This window comes from Uloborus diversus, chromosome 2, assembly GCF_026930045.1.
Source record: "Uloborus diversus isolate 005 chromosome 2, Udiv.v.3.1, whole genome shotgun sequence".
NCBI lineage: Eukaryota > Metazoa > Arthropoda > Arachnida > Araneae > Uloboridae > Uloborus > Uloborus diversus.
Genome location: NC_072732.1, coordinates 125,145,387 through 125,161,826, shown reverse-complemented (window position 1 = coordinate 125,161,826; position 16,440 = coordinate 125,145,387). Strand labels below are relative to the sequence as shown.

The following is a 16,440-nucleotide window of genomic DNA, read 5'->3' as shown; positions in this document are numbered from 1 at the left end:
GCAGTCCTCAGCTGGAATTGACTGAGCTGGCGGTGTATTTCATGTATTTCTGCCTTAGCCCTGGGTATAGGGCGGTAACTTACTGAAAAATAAAAAGCCTTTGTTTCAAGTAAATATAATTCATTTCTGAACTGCAAAGAATTGTGTTCTAGTATTATTTTTATGGTGCCTCAAATAAGTGGGAGCTGCATCTTTAATTAACAAATAATTTCCTGATTTTTGAAAAAAAAAAAGTAAGTAAATAAAATTTAAAGGGAAAATTATTAATTTAAGTTTTTAAACTCGATGGATGAATCCAAAAATCTTGAATAGCACTCTAGGCTCAATATTATTTCATACTTAATCATGTTAAGTGCAAGTGATGAAACGGAATGTCCCCATATTAGCTGCTTTTACCCCACAATTATGAAGGGCCCTGAAGGGGAGTCATAAATGCATGCACATAATAAATAATTTACATAGTTCCGTGGACAAAGAGGCTCCCAAAAATGCATTCAGACTGGCGCCAAACATGTTAATCAACCCACTGCATTTTACCTGAATTTTACTATAGAGTCTTCAGGTGGCCTCCAAATTATTGTGAGCATAGGGACTCACTTTTAGTTAGTCGGACCCTGCGGTTTACTGAAGAAAGATGCAAGAGATATAATAACTGAAAAATTCATTTTGTCAAATATTTTTTATCAAGTAAAAAAAAAAGAAAGAAATAAGCTTGCTTACTTGAACGACTGCCTTAAGCTGTTGTCAACAAAATATGTCAGCTAATTAATCCAAGATCAATTCAAAAATTCTTGCCCGTATCCTGATTGATATAAGGAAATAACGTGCAACGGTTTGATCAAACCGTATACTTCATCGAGGGTAAAGCACATCTCACGACTGTTTCAGGTGTCACACTTTTATATAGCTCCACCTCTTTCCCCGTTACCGAGGCGGGAAAACTGACGATTCATGTGACGCAGGAAGCAATAGCAAATTAAGCCATAAAATATTGAATTTGTTCCTATTTCGCACGAAAAGGCAGATGACAAGCAGAGGGAGAAACGAAGTCTGATATTCGAACACGTCGCATTGTGCTGGAGGTTCGACAGTTGCAGTTGAAGCCTCCAACTATGAGCGTCATCTTCCTTCGGGGGGATCGGAACTAATTTTGGAACTCTTTTATTTTGAGCCTCGCGGTAACAGCTAACCTTTTCTCTTTTCAATCCGGAACTCAGGACTCAGCAGACATCGTCCTGTCCCGAGCTAGTTCTCGACTTTTCACAACTTGGCGGAAAAGCAGGAAAGAGTAAAAATAAGAAATGCCAAGAATTTTTAAGTTTGTTTGCTTGACGTGGATGGTGCTGCTCATTTGCGCATGGATGCCCTCACCAGGTAATGAATCTTTGAGATTAAGACCTTTTTTCCAGCGTTTTGAAATGGATTCTGAGTCTACGTCATGTTTGGGGGACAATATTCATCAAAAAGCAGTTCAGTTCAGTTTTATCTACTTAGTTTTCTATATAGAAAAAATATTACAGGAAATGCTTTTTCAGAAAGGGATTGAATGTTGTGTATTTTTACATCTGAATCTTCTTTTTTTACAAACAGATATTAAATGAATTTTCAAATTTAACATGCGTCTTAAATGTTACAGAAAGGCTAAATATTTGAGAATCAATTTTTTAAATATTTTTATTTTAGAAGTTTTATTTGTCATAGGGTTTTAAGTTGTGTGACTTTTTAAAATATTATGTGTTTATTTATTCTATAAATCATAAAAAGAATGATCTCTGAACGATTTTAAAATGAATATGAGATTGCTATTTCCGAGCCTGTTCCTCGCAAACTTAATTTTTAGAACAGTTTTTCCCGTTTTGTCTAAAACTTTAATTGTTTTTCTGAATATGAAGTTTTTCAGTGTTGTTAGATGCCCTGTTTTAAAGTCTTTTTCTTTTTTTCCGAAGTTTTTTTTAAATATTATTTGTTTTCTTATTTATTAAACGCAGTAAAAAAATATCGAAATCAAATTTTATCTAACGTCTTTTTGTTTTTTTGAATGCATATTGTTATGTTTGAAATAAATTTTGGTTCATTTGTAATTGCCCTTCACAAAACATTTCTCATCATTCCCAAAATTTTGAGCCACCAAGAGTATTGAATGTTTTCCAAGCTTGATAATAATAATAATAATAACACAAAGCTCTAGATTAGCGGTCGTCAGTCGCCACCAGGCGACCATTTCATGGAAAATGTCTGCCGAAAAACCAAGGATTAGTCGCCAAAAGTGGCGACCATCAGGTTTTTTTTTTTTTTTATTCGTTAAAAATTATATTGTACATCGTTCTACGATAACACTTTTCCAATCTTGTGAGTCGACTCTACTTTGGCAACGTAATTCGGAGTAAGCTCCTTTAAAGGTATTTATTTCTTGCGCTGAATATATATATCTATTTATATAAAAATCTCGTGTCACGATGTTTGTTCGGGGTAAACTCCGAAACAACTCAACCGATTTTTATCAAATTTCATACCTATGTGTCATTTGGTCCAACTTAAAAGATAGGATAGTTTTTATAATTTGTAATTGCAAATTTAATATTAATTATACAATAATAGTGTGAATTAATTGGTTAGTTCTAAAAATTCTTAATAGATGGCGGTGTAAGTTAATTAATCGATATAACTCTAACATCGTATGACTTACTGCTAAAAATATTATGATTAAAAAAAACTCAGAAATGTTGCTTAGAATTTTCATATAACAATTCGGGATATTACAGTTTATTATTCACTTCCTGAGAAAATCAACTATATTTTTCAAAACGTTTTCTGAATTACTACAAATTGCAGATTTCAAACCGTTGTGAAAAATATTTTTCTCCACCAGTATCAAGATTAACTGAACGTATTTATTTGGTGTATCGGTTTCAGTTCGGTGACGGTCAGTCCATGCTGACTCAGCTCCCAATGAGAGCGTAAAGATGTCAGGATCACGAAGCTATGCAAGAGTTAAGACGAGTTGCATTCAAGCTGCGTGCTTGAGAGTCTGTCTTAGCATTGACAATGATTGCATTAATGCTTTGAGATATTAGTTAAAAAAGCAGGAAGGTTACAGGTTATTATATTAAATCTACGTTAGATTTCTCTGAAGGTGGCAGATTCATAACTGACTTTAACGAGGTAGAATTCTAAATTCTTAAAAAATATTCCAGGATAATTTCTGAAAGGTTATTGAATTTAAGCGGAAAACATTTATTTTCTTTCTTTTTTCCGCCAAGAAATTTTTAATATCATTAATTCTTGCAAAGATACTTTCGAGACAGAAAATTGCAGTGACAATTGCATCGTCAGGCATTGCTGCTACTTTTTTTAGATGGTAGACGAACAGCACATTCAGCTTTAAAGTTGCCTATTGGATATTCATAACAAACCACACGCAATGTGTAACATTAAAGAAAAAACGCAGAATGGCTGTAGTGTTTCAAAAGAGTGCAATTATAGTTTGGGATAAGTGTACTATGGTTCATGAGCAAAAATCATTCATTCGAAGCGCATCATAGGATTATGCAAGATTTAAAAGGCAACGATAAACTTTTAGGTATTATTTTCTGAATACTGTCTGGGGACTTCCGGCAGACAATACCAGTTATTCCGATGAAATCAACGGATGTTTAAAACAATTGTTTTCATAGCGTAATGTCGAGATGATGCGATTGACAACGAACATGTGAGTACAAACGCAAAATGATGTATTCGCACATGTATTTTCTAAGCAATTGATGGGTATTGGAAACGGTGAAACTGAAATGTATCAAACTACATAGTGCATCAATTAGCCCGACAATTTCTGCACTGAAATTGAGACGAAAAGTGAACTAATTGAGAGTGTATTATCGAATAACTTTTAAATTCAACAGTTGTTGCCCAGCAATTTGAGATCATTTAAATCAATAGATACAATTGCTGATTAGAACAAATCAGTAAAGTTTCCAATTGAATTTTTAATTATCTGGATATACCAGGAATGACACAACACAATTTCCAGTTGAAAATTAATTCACCAATTAATCTTCTCCATAATTTAAACCCACCTAGGTTTTTACAAATATACACGTATAGTTATCAAAAAGGTCATCGGAAATGTTCTCGAAGCAGCAATTTTATTGGAAAAGTTTAAAGGAGGAATCATCCTGCTGCCATGCATTCCATTAATATCGTCAGAATCTCCAATACAGCTTAGAAGGCTTCATATGCCGATCGCTTAGCGTTCGCGATAACGATAAATAGATCTCAAGGCCAAACAATGGCGGTTTGGACTAGGAAAATAGGTGTTTCTCCAATGGGTACAACTACATGTAACCTGCTCATGTGTGGAAAAACCATCAAATCTGTTCGTGTTAGCAAAAGACAGATTAACCAAAAACATTGTGAACAAATTAGTACAAAGATAATTTTCACTTTTAATAATTTAAAATAATCGAAACAATAGTTCGAAATCAATGTTATCTATCTTATTGATAAAATTCCATTTTTATAGCTTATCAATTTATGTGGTATAATTTGTGAGAAGTCATAGATTAAAAACAATTGTAAAAACAATAGTTAAGGCTAACATGAATAAACTGTGCATACAAAATCTGTATAGTGGTCAGTGCTTAATTTCAACATTCTGATACTTTACCTACCACTTTTAAATATTTTTGCACCATTGGACGAAGTAAGTACACTGCAAAAAATTTCCGAAATGTTTCTGAGTATTTCCGTGTAACGTTTCAGAATTTCAGTTGTTTTTATTCACTTCTTGGAAAAATCAAGTATCATTGTCAAAAAGTTCTCTGAATTGCTACACGTTGCATGAATGCAGTTTTTTCACTGTTGTGAAAAATATTTCTAGCTTCCAGTTCAAAGATTAACTGAGCGTATTTATAAAGTGTAGGGCTTCTCCACCCATGTTGATTATGTGCTGAAAAAGAGCAAATAGGTATGGACGACGTTGCTTTGCAAGAATTGCACTCGAGTACAATGCGCGATGCTTGCTTGCAATTCTTGCTTGACTTTGGCCATGTTTGCAATACTGCTGATGGAACTTGCTAATTAAATCAGGAATGTGCCAAGCGGTTATACATGCCTAAGTTTTCTCTAATTTTCCAGAAACATGACAGATTTTAAACGGGAAGATTTCTGAAGTTTTTACGAGGCTTTAAAATCAACGGAACTTTTTCCAGCTTTGTTTAAAATATTAATTTGATCGTATAAAAACAATGAGTAAAAAATTATTTCCATTCTCTGCCACAGCAACGCGTGGCTGGGTCAGCTAGTATATATATATATATTTAAAAAAATGGCAAGTAACAGTCAAAGTAGCTACCATTTTTTGCCAGTGGCTACTATTCAGAATTCCTTGTCTACAACATTATAACAGCAACAATCATAAATACTAGTAATAATGTCATCTTTTCTTTATTATGTTGATTTCTGAAGTGTCCATAAAGTTCATTCGGCGGTATTAATTTTAAGGTTATCGGAGAGATTCATAAAAATAATATACTGCAGTGGCGGATTTATCATGTCGTAATTGCGAGGTGCTCCCATTACCATAGAAGCTCCAAAGATAATTCAAAAATGCACATGATAAATGTTTTGTGAGTTCTGTGATAGACTAAGGGGCCCTCGAAAATGCATTGCGACTGGTCCACAAACCAGTAAATTCGCCGCTAGTATATTAAGACTATTCTAAGCTTGAGCCTTTAAAATTTCTTATGGTTGAAATTCAGAGTTTATTAATAATTGCCTATCAAATCTAAAAAGGTTAGCATCCTATAATAGGAAAACAACTATTTCAGTGAAAATCAAAAATAGCATTTATTGGGAAAATAAAGTTTCTAAAAAATTAAAAATTGAAAAATACAAGAATGCATTCGAAAGAAAGTATGCAAGCACTGCTCTCATTTCTCTTGGCAAACGAAACCTTGGCACTGATTAAAGATTTGAAAAGGATTAACGAGTCAGAAAGCACGCCTTCGTTTCAAAGCACAATACATAATTTAATATCTGGACAATAAATAGTTTTCTGAACAATAATTCTCAATAAATTTCACCCATTTGCATCACATTCCATGAATGAATTTTTGAAATCATTGGGGGAAAATCCTTCTTGAAACGTAGCCATTAATTTTGGATTCTTTGTAAAAGAAATGTGCCCTTAGTTTTATATTTGCAATTGTATCATTTCACGGTACTTCTGACATTTATGTAGAGTCCGTAACGTGATCTTTTTTTGCCATAACTTTTTAATTTACTGTTTGATTGCATATTATTTTATTTTGAGCTTTTCCTACCAACACACCAACTCAAATTAAAATAATTTACAAATCAAATGGTAAATTAAAAAGTTATGGCAAAAAAAGATCACGTTACGGACTGTACATAAATGTCAAAAATACCGTGAAATGCCCCAATTATCAAAAATAGCGAAAGAGAGAGGGAGGAAGGGAGGAGGTTATATATATATATATATATATATATATATATATTTGACCCGCGGACCGGAAACAGCTTTTGAAAAAAATTCGCAAACTGGTGAGGGTTTTTTTTTTTTTTTCTACATTTTACTTTTTTTTCTTATTTCTTTCTTTCTTTCATCTTTTTTTCGGGGGGAGGGAGGGGGAGGAGGGATTTTTTTTACGAACCGTTGGGTTTTTCCCAGTTTTTCTTTTCTTTCCCCCCCCCTTTTTTTTTTGAAAAACGTAAGAAGCTTTCGGTTTGGAGAATGTTAAGCACTTGTGAAGAAAATTTGCCAACAGCTGAGAGTTTTTCTTTTTTTTCTTTTACAAAACATTGACAATAATAAATGAATTAATATATATGTAAATAAAACTTTACATGGTGTGAACGAATTGTTACAAAAAATTTAAATGTTAAGAATAAGAAAAGTAATTAATGTAATATAATCATACACAAGTAATAAACATTGCTGAAAAATCATAGAAAGCAACGAAAATTAATTAGAAAATTCACGTAAAGGATGCTAAATAGTGTTTTTTTATGGGGTTTTCCTTCTTTTTTAAAATTTTTTTAAAATTATTATTATTAATTATTTATTTATTTTTTTAAAATAATGATTTTTTTGTAACGTGGACGAGCCAAAAATCTGTAAGGAACGATCGCTGCTGGTCCGCCAAACCACTGGTTGAAAATTGCTGTCATAGATGGAATCATTTAAAAATAAATGACCCGCATTAAATTATCCATTTTTGTGTAGTATTCTTTTGCGTAGTTTGCCCTCTAGAATAATAAATAAAAATACACCATAAAAAATAATAAAAAACAGTCGTAACAAACGATATACACGAAAGCATTTACTAATGAAGTGCTGCCAAATTCAGGTACACGTGTTCTTGGAGAAAAATTCAGACATTGGCGTGAACACAAACTGATTTCGTTTGACCTAATTCCAGGACACAAACACCTGGATCGTCTGAATGCATAATCAATCAGGATCCATTTTATCTACTGACTGCGAAGACACAGAAGGGAATAATTATTCACTACTCTCACGGGTCTCGTGTCCTGCGTTTGTAAACAAATGTCACCTGCGTTGACAACTTAACTCATTCAATACTTTGGGAGAATTTAGGAAATTTACAATGTCGACTAGCGCTACAATGCGATGCGACTTACGCGAAATGTCTACACCGTGAGTTTTCAAGAGCATCGAATTTTAGAGCTAACGCGAATTCTTCGTCCGCCATACGAAATTTTTCGAAAAGGAATCGCTGAGTTTAGGTATTTCCTTCGGTATTTGCAACTAAATAATGGTTTCGGGAATAGACTTTCGCTTTAGCATCACTAAAAGCTGAAGTTCCCAACACCGTACTAGTCTAAACATCGTTTGTTTAGTGTGAATAAATAACCACTACGCATCTTCATTTATTTTTTCATTCTAAATATCAAATTGATGAAAGATAATTTCAGCTACGCTATCTTATCTAAAGTTTGAAAATGGAAAAAAAAAGAGAAAGTTTCTGACAATTAAAGAAAATGTAAATATTTTCATTGCTAAAACAACTAAAAAGTGCGTCGAATATAATTGCTGCATCTACTGTACAGCGTACAGTACTATTTTGCGTTGCATTGTTATTAGGACGTACTATACGTACCTTTACTGTTTCAATTAGTGCCTGTTTTATGTTGAATAATAGTTTTTTTTTAAATACAGTTTAAAATTTAGTTTTAAATGTGTAAATAAAACGGTAATACAAAACTAAGAAATGGGTTAAAACAGCTTGAAGGGTGATTACAAATATCTAAAATAGCTGGATATCCTAATAAAAAAAATCGTATGCATACCCGTTTCCATAACATGAAGTTTGGACTAACGCGAGGGATCTTGGAACGCATCCCTCACGTAAGTTGGTATTCGACTGTATTAAGCAACCAAAGTGCTTTTCTTTGACCAAACATATCATTCGTACGATGTAAAATTGTCCGTTGTTATTGAATCCTTTTTGTAACAAAAATTTCCCTTTCAAAAAAGATACACATTTAAAAAATCCAAATTCTTTAAATAACTGCGGAGCAAATGGACATACTTTCCTCTCTTAAAACTTTGATGTGTTGATGGATTGAAATTTAGCAAATTTGTTAAACTATTATATAGTAGAAAATCGCCCGTCAAGATATGACGGATGAAAATTGTTTCCACATTCGAACGAAGCAATTGCCTGTTTGAAGATATTTTGATAGTTGAAATTTTAACCCTAACTCCATTGGATTAACCCTAAACTCCCGTAGATAGCATTCATTGCTGACCAATTTTTCGTTTCTTCATTCCCTGAAATCTTACCAGTAAAACTCTTAAGGTTCCGGATCCAGTTCAGCTTTGTCAAAAAAAAGCCTTTCCTTGCATTTTAAACATTACCAAAACATATTTTCAAATTATCATGCTGTGGTGCGAGTTTCATTGTTGATGACGTCAGGAGCGTTACTCGATCATTAGCTGTTATATGTATGAGGATTTAATCCTTTAAGAAACAAGTTATAATGACAGCTTTATGATGAAAATATATTATAGACGAAAGTTTACCGGCAGTATATTAGCGTTATAGATATGGCGCATTTTCTTTTGTCAAAGTTTAGAATATGGTTAATTTTTGAAAATTCTTGTTGAAAAAATAAAGTTGAGTTTCCGATGAATTTTATCGTAAAAATTGAAGCTGTATGACTATTTTTGTAGAAGTTATGCAGTGAAATTCAAACAACGGCTCTCGTGACTCGTGTCTACCAATCACAAATACAATAGGTTTAAGCAATTTGAGGTAATCGTCAGGCTTTGAGCAATCGAAGTTAATAATGTGTTTTTTTCAAATTGATTTATAAAAACAAACATTGAGCGATTTTTAAAACAATTAACTACTATTTATAAAGAAGCTAAATAAGGTTTAAAATCTACTATTAAAACAACCTCAACTTTTTAAATTCTGGATATTACTGCAATAGATATGTATTCAAAAATCAGTATTTAACGGAGTTTTGCAGCAAAATAGAACAGCATTTTAATGGAAAGTTGATGGCGATAACTAAAAGTAAATAAGTGCAGTTCAAAAGCAAAAGTAACTAAAAGTGTAGATTTGAGTGGTTTAAAAATACATGTAAAAAAAGTTTCTTCTAAATAAAAGGACACCCCTCAATATTTTTAGATTTGTGGCCAGTAATATACTGGAAAATTTTTAGCTTCCTATTTTAACTGAAAGAAGGTGCTCAACCCCCTCGCCCAAACTTCATACCTATGGAGAAGGGGGGGGGGTTAAAAATACATTGAATTGAAAAAACAAAGCTACATATTATAACATGCACGCGTAATATGAATATACATTGCAATAAAATAATTATTTACAAAAAAAAAAAAAAAGCTTTGGAAATTAAATGTTTCTAAATTTGTGACATTTTCTATGCTACGGCTAATGTTAAATTAACGGGTCATTAAGCACCCTCTTAAAATTTGAGTAAGAAGCTAAAACTTTTACAGCGTAATACTATTAGTAAGTCTAAAAAAATAGGAGGTGTCATGGACTCAAAAAAAGTTTTTTTGAACCACCCTAGTGTACATAACTGATTAATATTTATATACACTTTTAAAAATTAAAGACTTCATAGCCTTTTGAAATGTAATTCAATTAATTTATTTGCACCTGAAACATAGCAATTCGTAATGAAAATAAGTAAGAATTTGTCAAAAGCAAAATAAATAAAGTAATTAAAACAAAATTTAAAAGACTTTTATAACAGTTCTGCTTATTTGAATGCGAAAAGATGTTTTCGTATTCGAATACAGACATGATCTAAGATTCACCAATAAGTTTTCACTGAAATCGAATAAGGAACGTAATAAATATTTTTCGTAAAGAAATGCCTTAGAATTCTTGTAAAAAAAAAGTTGATTTATTACGAAGTCGAAAACAAAAGGACAAAAACGGAGAAGTCAATAATTTATGTCAAACTCCTAGGAGAGAGCAAAAGCAGTGAGGCATGGAACATTAAAGAGACGGATAACCTTCAATAATACATTTTAAAGATCATATAAATCAGGACTTTAAGATTGTTTTTTTCATGTAAATTAAAAGTTTGGAAGCAATAGTCAAAGATTTTGTAGCATAAAATCAAAAGTTATGAATTTACAAAAATTGCCTGGTTAAACGACCTAATAATTGAAATACAACTTTGAAAATGTTTTTAAAACATCGAACTAAGAAAGAAGGCATATATAAAAGAAAATAAACAAAGTTTAAACGCACAAAATTTTCAGATTACTCTGCCGTGTGCGCGTAAAGGGCAGTAACTGCAAATTTTTCATTTTTTATTTTTTTCTATTTTTGTTATTTACTGCATGTTACCTTTATTGTACAAGCTCGCTTATTTGGTTTCCGCTGGAAAAAAGACCCGGAAAAAACGTCTAATTACAACATTTTCCTATTGTTAGCATTGAATTCACACACATTTCTTCAAATATCTCTAAAACTAATTTATTCAGATACTGCCGTTTACCTGCACACAGCAGTACTGCATAAACGTGTTTCAGGGTTTCGAGAAGCACATCACAGTTTTCAATGAAAAATAAACTGCTTTTGGAGGCAAAGATGTTCAGTAAATGCAACGAGAGTGAGTAGCAGACAGCTTAAATATAGCAAATTAAACAAAACAAACAAGACAAAATGAAACTCAGAACCGAAATTTGTAACACAATGGTTTCCTTTGAGAAAAAACTATGAAGCATTAAATTTTTACCAAAACTCGCAATAGTAAATTTTGCTGTCAAAACGAAACCGCTAATTTATAAAATAGCACTAAATTTCATGTTAAAAACAAATTGTAACGAATGAATTGTTACATTTAGAAGGCAAAATATACATAATACGGGAAGGAATTGAAATATGTTGAGGAAACAGCAAAACAAAACTGTAAAATATTTGCAAAAAACAAGAAATGGAAGATAAAGACAGATAACAAATTACTAGAAAGACAACAATAACACATATTCAGTAAGTTACCTCCCTATAGCCAGGGTTAAGGCTGAAATACATGAAATGCACCATCAGCTGGTCAGTGCTAATTCTGTATTAGCTACCAGTTTGTTTGGCACGGTAGGCATCCTTAAGAGGTGTTCCGCCTCCAGCTCAGTCACTCCTATGCCGGGCTGGGCTGATGAGTGTTAATAAGCACGAAACTGCAGTCCTCGGCTGGAATTGACTGAGCTGGCGGTGCATTTCATGAATAACACATACAGTCGAACCTCCATACATCGAACTTCCGCATATCGAAATTTTCTATTTATCGAAGTCCCAGCAAAATTCCATGTCCATTACATAGAAAGTTGTTTCTATATATCGAAAAAATCTCTATGTATCGAAATTTTTTTCGAGAAATTCATAGATTTTTTTCTCACTCTAAACTGTCTCATGAAAAAGCTAAGTTAGGGGAGAAAATTATGTTCACTCTATAGGTTGCTACGAAACCTCACAAGAAATTTAGGGTTGAAAGGCGGGTAGATAGGTGTTCCGTTCTGCAGTTCTTAAATTCCCTCATGTTTATTTGAAATCTTAGTTGCAACCAGTAATACAGTAAAATCAGTTTCAAGTTATCCATATTGTCAGTTGATTATCATTGATAGTCATTTTAGCTTCAGTGAAAATCATTCAAGTTAAGTAGATTGATTTTTTACTTTTATCTCGATTTCATTGTTAAAGCGAAAATTCCCTAATGTCGCGCATCAAGTTAAATAGCCCGAAGAAGGAAGATGTATGAAGGCGCAACAATTCCTTTCTGGTAAATTTAGTATTTTCGCAAGGCAGAATTCCTGCTATTATGAGAAATCGGAAAACCGTAGTAAAAGTACTGAAACTACAGTAAACGCACTCAAGAACATGAAAGGGCATTACAGTTGGCCAAAATTAGCTTTAATTTTAATGGTTTAGGAGGTTTTTATAAGATCGTTTCTACATATCGAAATTTCTATATATCGAATTTTTTCCCGGCAATTTGCAACTTCGATATATGGAGTTCCGACTGTATATCACTAAAGCCATAGGAGTTAGAGCAAAAGCGGAAGAGAGGAAACTAACTATAAAAATGGAAGCCAAACTGTAGAAAAATAGCTTTAACTAGACTAGAACGATTCTTTAGAATGTGGCAAGAAATCAAGATCTGAAGAATTTGGACTTTTCTGGATAATTTCATAACAGTAAAAATCAAAGGAGTTATTTGATTCCCAACCGTGTTGGGCAATGCTATTCAGTTGTTTTTGGCACATATTTTTTATGCTCACTGAAGCGAAATTTCAAAAAAAAAAAAAACAGGTCTATCTGATGTTAATTTAAATTAATTTTGCAAATTCCGCAATAATTGAGAGCATTAATAGAATACTCAAAAGATGAGAACGAAAATTTAATAATTGGAGAAAACAACCTTCTGAAATTGGAAACGCTGAAGAATTTTAACAACCTGAAAACAGAGCGAGAGAGAGAGAGAGAAGGCAAAACAACAGAATTCTTAGTAATGAAAATTTTGCGAAGAACATTCCTTTCGGATTTTTTAGAAAATGTCTACAAATGGAATCAATCAAAGTATAGGTGACTGTCTCTATTTCAATCGCCACAGAGTTAAGTTCCGCATTGAGACGCTCCGGAAAAGAACAAGCATTAATAGCACGATAAGCAAAAGTATTAAAAGCAGAATATTTTTTTGACTATGTGGATGAGACAAGTCTATGAGGAAGTATAAAACAGCAAAAGTTTTGCGAAACACATTAGTAGTTTTAATACCGGAATCAGAGATGTTTACTTCACGCTACTTTTTCCGCATTGGAAATGTTCTTGCATCGGAATATCGCGTTTCCGAAGCAATATTCCGAGAAGGAACCGTAAGCTTCGAGAAAGGGAAGGCAGTTACTTTATTCTAATAAACGGGATAATTGTACATCAGGATCAATGAAGTTTAAAGCAGATAAAGTCTAATCAACCCTAAGCTGATTATGGCTAATAAGAACAATAAAATTGAAACTCTAATTTTTTGTAACAGCTTAATTTCAAAGAAATGCAAGTAAAATGTCACTAAGAATAGGGCTAAATGGGTTTCTAACAGCTAGACCATCTAACATTTTCATTAAATTTACAATTAAAAACAAAAGAACATTTTTTCTGACAGGTAAGAGTAAGGAAAATTAACTCATCAATTTCCTTAAAGGTAAAATGTAATTCAGAAAGACTGCTCTGAAAGCGTAACAATGATTCCTCGACTGGAACGTTTGTAAATAAAACATCCACGTCAAAATAAGGCTTAAAAGAGTTAATTGAAGCCAAACTATAAATTTTTTGACAGAATCAGTCGAATTTTTAACAATTAAGTTATAACTTCTAAGTAGAGAAAACGCAGACTATATATATATATATATATATATATATATATATATATATATATATATATATATATATATATATATATATATATATATATATATATATATATATATTAGGGTGCATCATTTGCCCAACTAGTCTAAAATTGTTTTGTCCCTAATTTAAAAATGTTCTCATACCACTAGATAGTATTCCTGTGAATTTTTATAAAAATCAAAATTAATTTAGGTATCCCACCTCAAGCAAGAAGTTTCTTTTTTAAGGTAAATGAACATTTATAACAATCAAAAGTGACTCAAAATGCAATACTGGTAAATAATTTTTAAATTATTTAAGTTACATTGTACCTGTGTTAACTTAAACTGTTACCATTTTTTCAGTGACTTTCCATAACATCTTTTGTAACTGCAACTGTTCACTGTTCAGGTTCACTATTTGTTTTCAACTGTCAACCGTTTTCTTCTATCATACAACTACTAATGCTAGTTCTTTAAGTTTTCTTCTTGTTATTCTATGCATATGTGTTGTAAATTACTTAAATAAGTTAATATATTCTATTGTAATTCATAAGGTGCGTGCATTTTTGAAAGTAACATATTTTGAAAACTTTTAATAAACATGAGCGAATTAACTGCTGTTGAATCAGTGGCATTTTCTCCACAAACAAAGCCTTGTTCATCTGTACAAAAGGTAAAAGTCAAAACCAGACAATCTTTAATGGTATTTGGACTTGGAGGTGGAATAAATCAAGAGGACTCAGAATTTAAGGGCTCACGTTTACCCACTAGCTTGCAAGGGCTTCTTTGCTTGATGTATCATATTGAGAAAGGTGCCGATCAGAATCTTACCAAATAGAAATCTTCAACACTTGTCTGGTCAAAAATATCTGATTTCTATGCAAAAGCAAACATTCCAATGATTATTAAATGTAAATCCTGTGAGAAAATACTATAACTTCATGAAGACAACACAAAATTAAAAGCAATTCCTCGTCAAAGAAGAAATACAACAAATTCCATTAATAAAGTAAAGAAAATGGAAGAATTAGCTAAAACATTTTCATTATGACCTAAAAATGTAGAATGCCTTATAAAAAATCCAGAAGATTTAGCTTTTCTTCAATCTATGAAAAGTGATCATCTAGCAACCTTTGGCTTACACGATAAAATATAACAGCAAAAAATTAAGCGTTGGGAAATGCGTGAAATATCAAAAGCAGCATTTTATGAAAAAATAGCTAAGGAAACAAGCAACTTCAATACAAGTTTTAATTCAGCTATTATTGATGAAATTGAAAGAGTTGAAAATAGGGATGTAAGTGACTCATAGATCAGAGAGATCAGATTTATAATGCTCATACCAGAAATCGTCATCGTAGCTTTTTTTCCACATATTATAAAACCTGATGCAAGCTTCATACATTAAAGTTTTAATAGCAGAAGCTGGTGGTGATTCATCCAATAATTTCAGCATCATATGCAATAACAGACAGAGCAAAAAGATCAAGTGTCAGAGACATTGCCAAAGCTTGTAAGGATCATTGGAGTGGTTATGATTTTGCATCTTTGCACTGGGATTCTAAACTCTTACCGACTTAAACAAATCAAAGTATTGCAGAAGAAAGGCTTGCAGTTATAGTGGGTAATTCATATGAAGTTAAGTTTCTTGGTGTACCAGCATATCCACCAGGAACAGATTAAAAAAATGGAGATATCATTGCTAAGTTAACAACTAATTTGCTAAATTCATGAAACTTTTCTGACTCAATAATTAATGTGTCATTTGACACAACTGCTTCTAATACAGGATATATCTGCAGCATGTGTAGCTATTCAACAGCGTTTGGGTAAAGCTGTCCTGTAGTCAGCTTGCCGTCACCACATTGGAGAAATTTTATTGTCACATGTTTTTGACGATTTAAAAATTAAAACATTGAAGTCACCAGACATAATTTGTGTTTAAAAGATTTTGCAAGCATTATACATTACTGCAGTGTGTGGAAGAAAGATATACCGCTGATATACCTATATATTTATCCAAATTTGATGACAGTTCATTCAGTGAGTCCTCAAAAAGATTAATTGACGAGTGTAAAAACAATGTTATCAAATTAGCTAAATAAAATGTTGTGTTCTGCAGAGGTGATTACTTAGAATTTGTTCAACTTTGTCTTTTATTCTTAGTAAACGATCCAAATGAGATAACTGCAGCCATCTTTAAACGCCCAGGAGCTTTAGACAAAGCACGATGGATGGCAAAATTAATTTATTCAATCAAAATTTGCTTATTTCAACATCAAATTCAAGAACTACCAACTGCAACAATAACTACACATCAACAAGTTTTAAAATTTAGAAACTTTGTTAATTTATCACTTTGACACTTGGTGGATGATGTGCACTTCTGTCTTTGATGCACCATGGAATGACTTGCAATTCTTTCATTTACTCATAAAATACAGTATTATTAATGCAGAAATTTCTGGAAGTGCAAATAATGCTTTTAAAAATCACCTTTGGTATCTGACAGAAGAAACTGTTCTATGGAG

General features: G+C 32.3%; 1 protein-coding gene across 1 annotated transcript in view; it reads left to right on the top strand.

The window, feature by feature from the left end:
* The first annotated feature begins 1,018 nt into the window (after positions 1-1,018).
* Positions 1,019-16,440, top strand: part of LOC129216027 (uncharacterized) — a 39,570-nt gene continuing 24,148 nt past the window's right edge. The window contains exon 1 of the mRNA XM_054850171.1: positions 1,019-1,374. Within this exon, the coding sequence (XP_054706146.1) occupies positions 1,302-1,374 (73 nt within the window). The 5' untranslated portion in view covers positions 1,019-1,301. The remainder of the gene's footprint in view (positions 1,375-16,440) is intronic.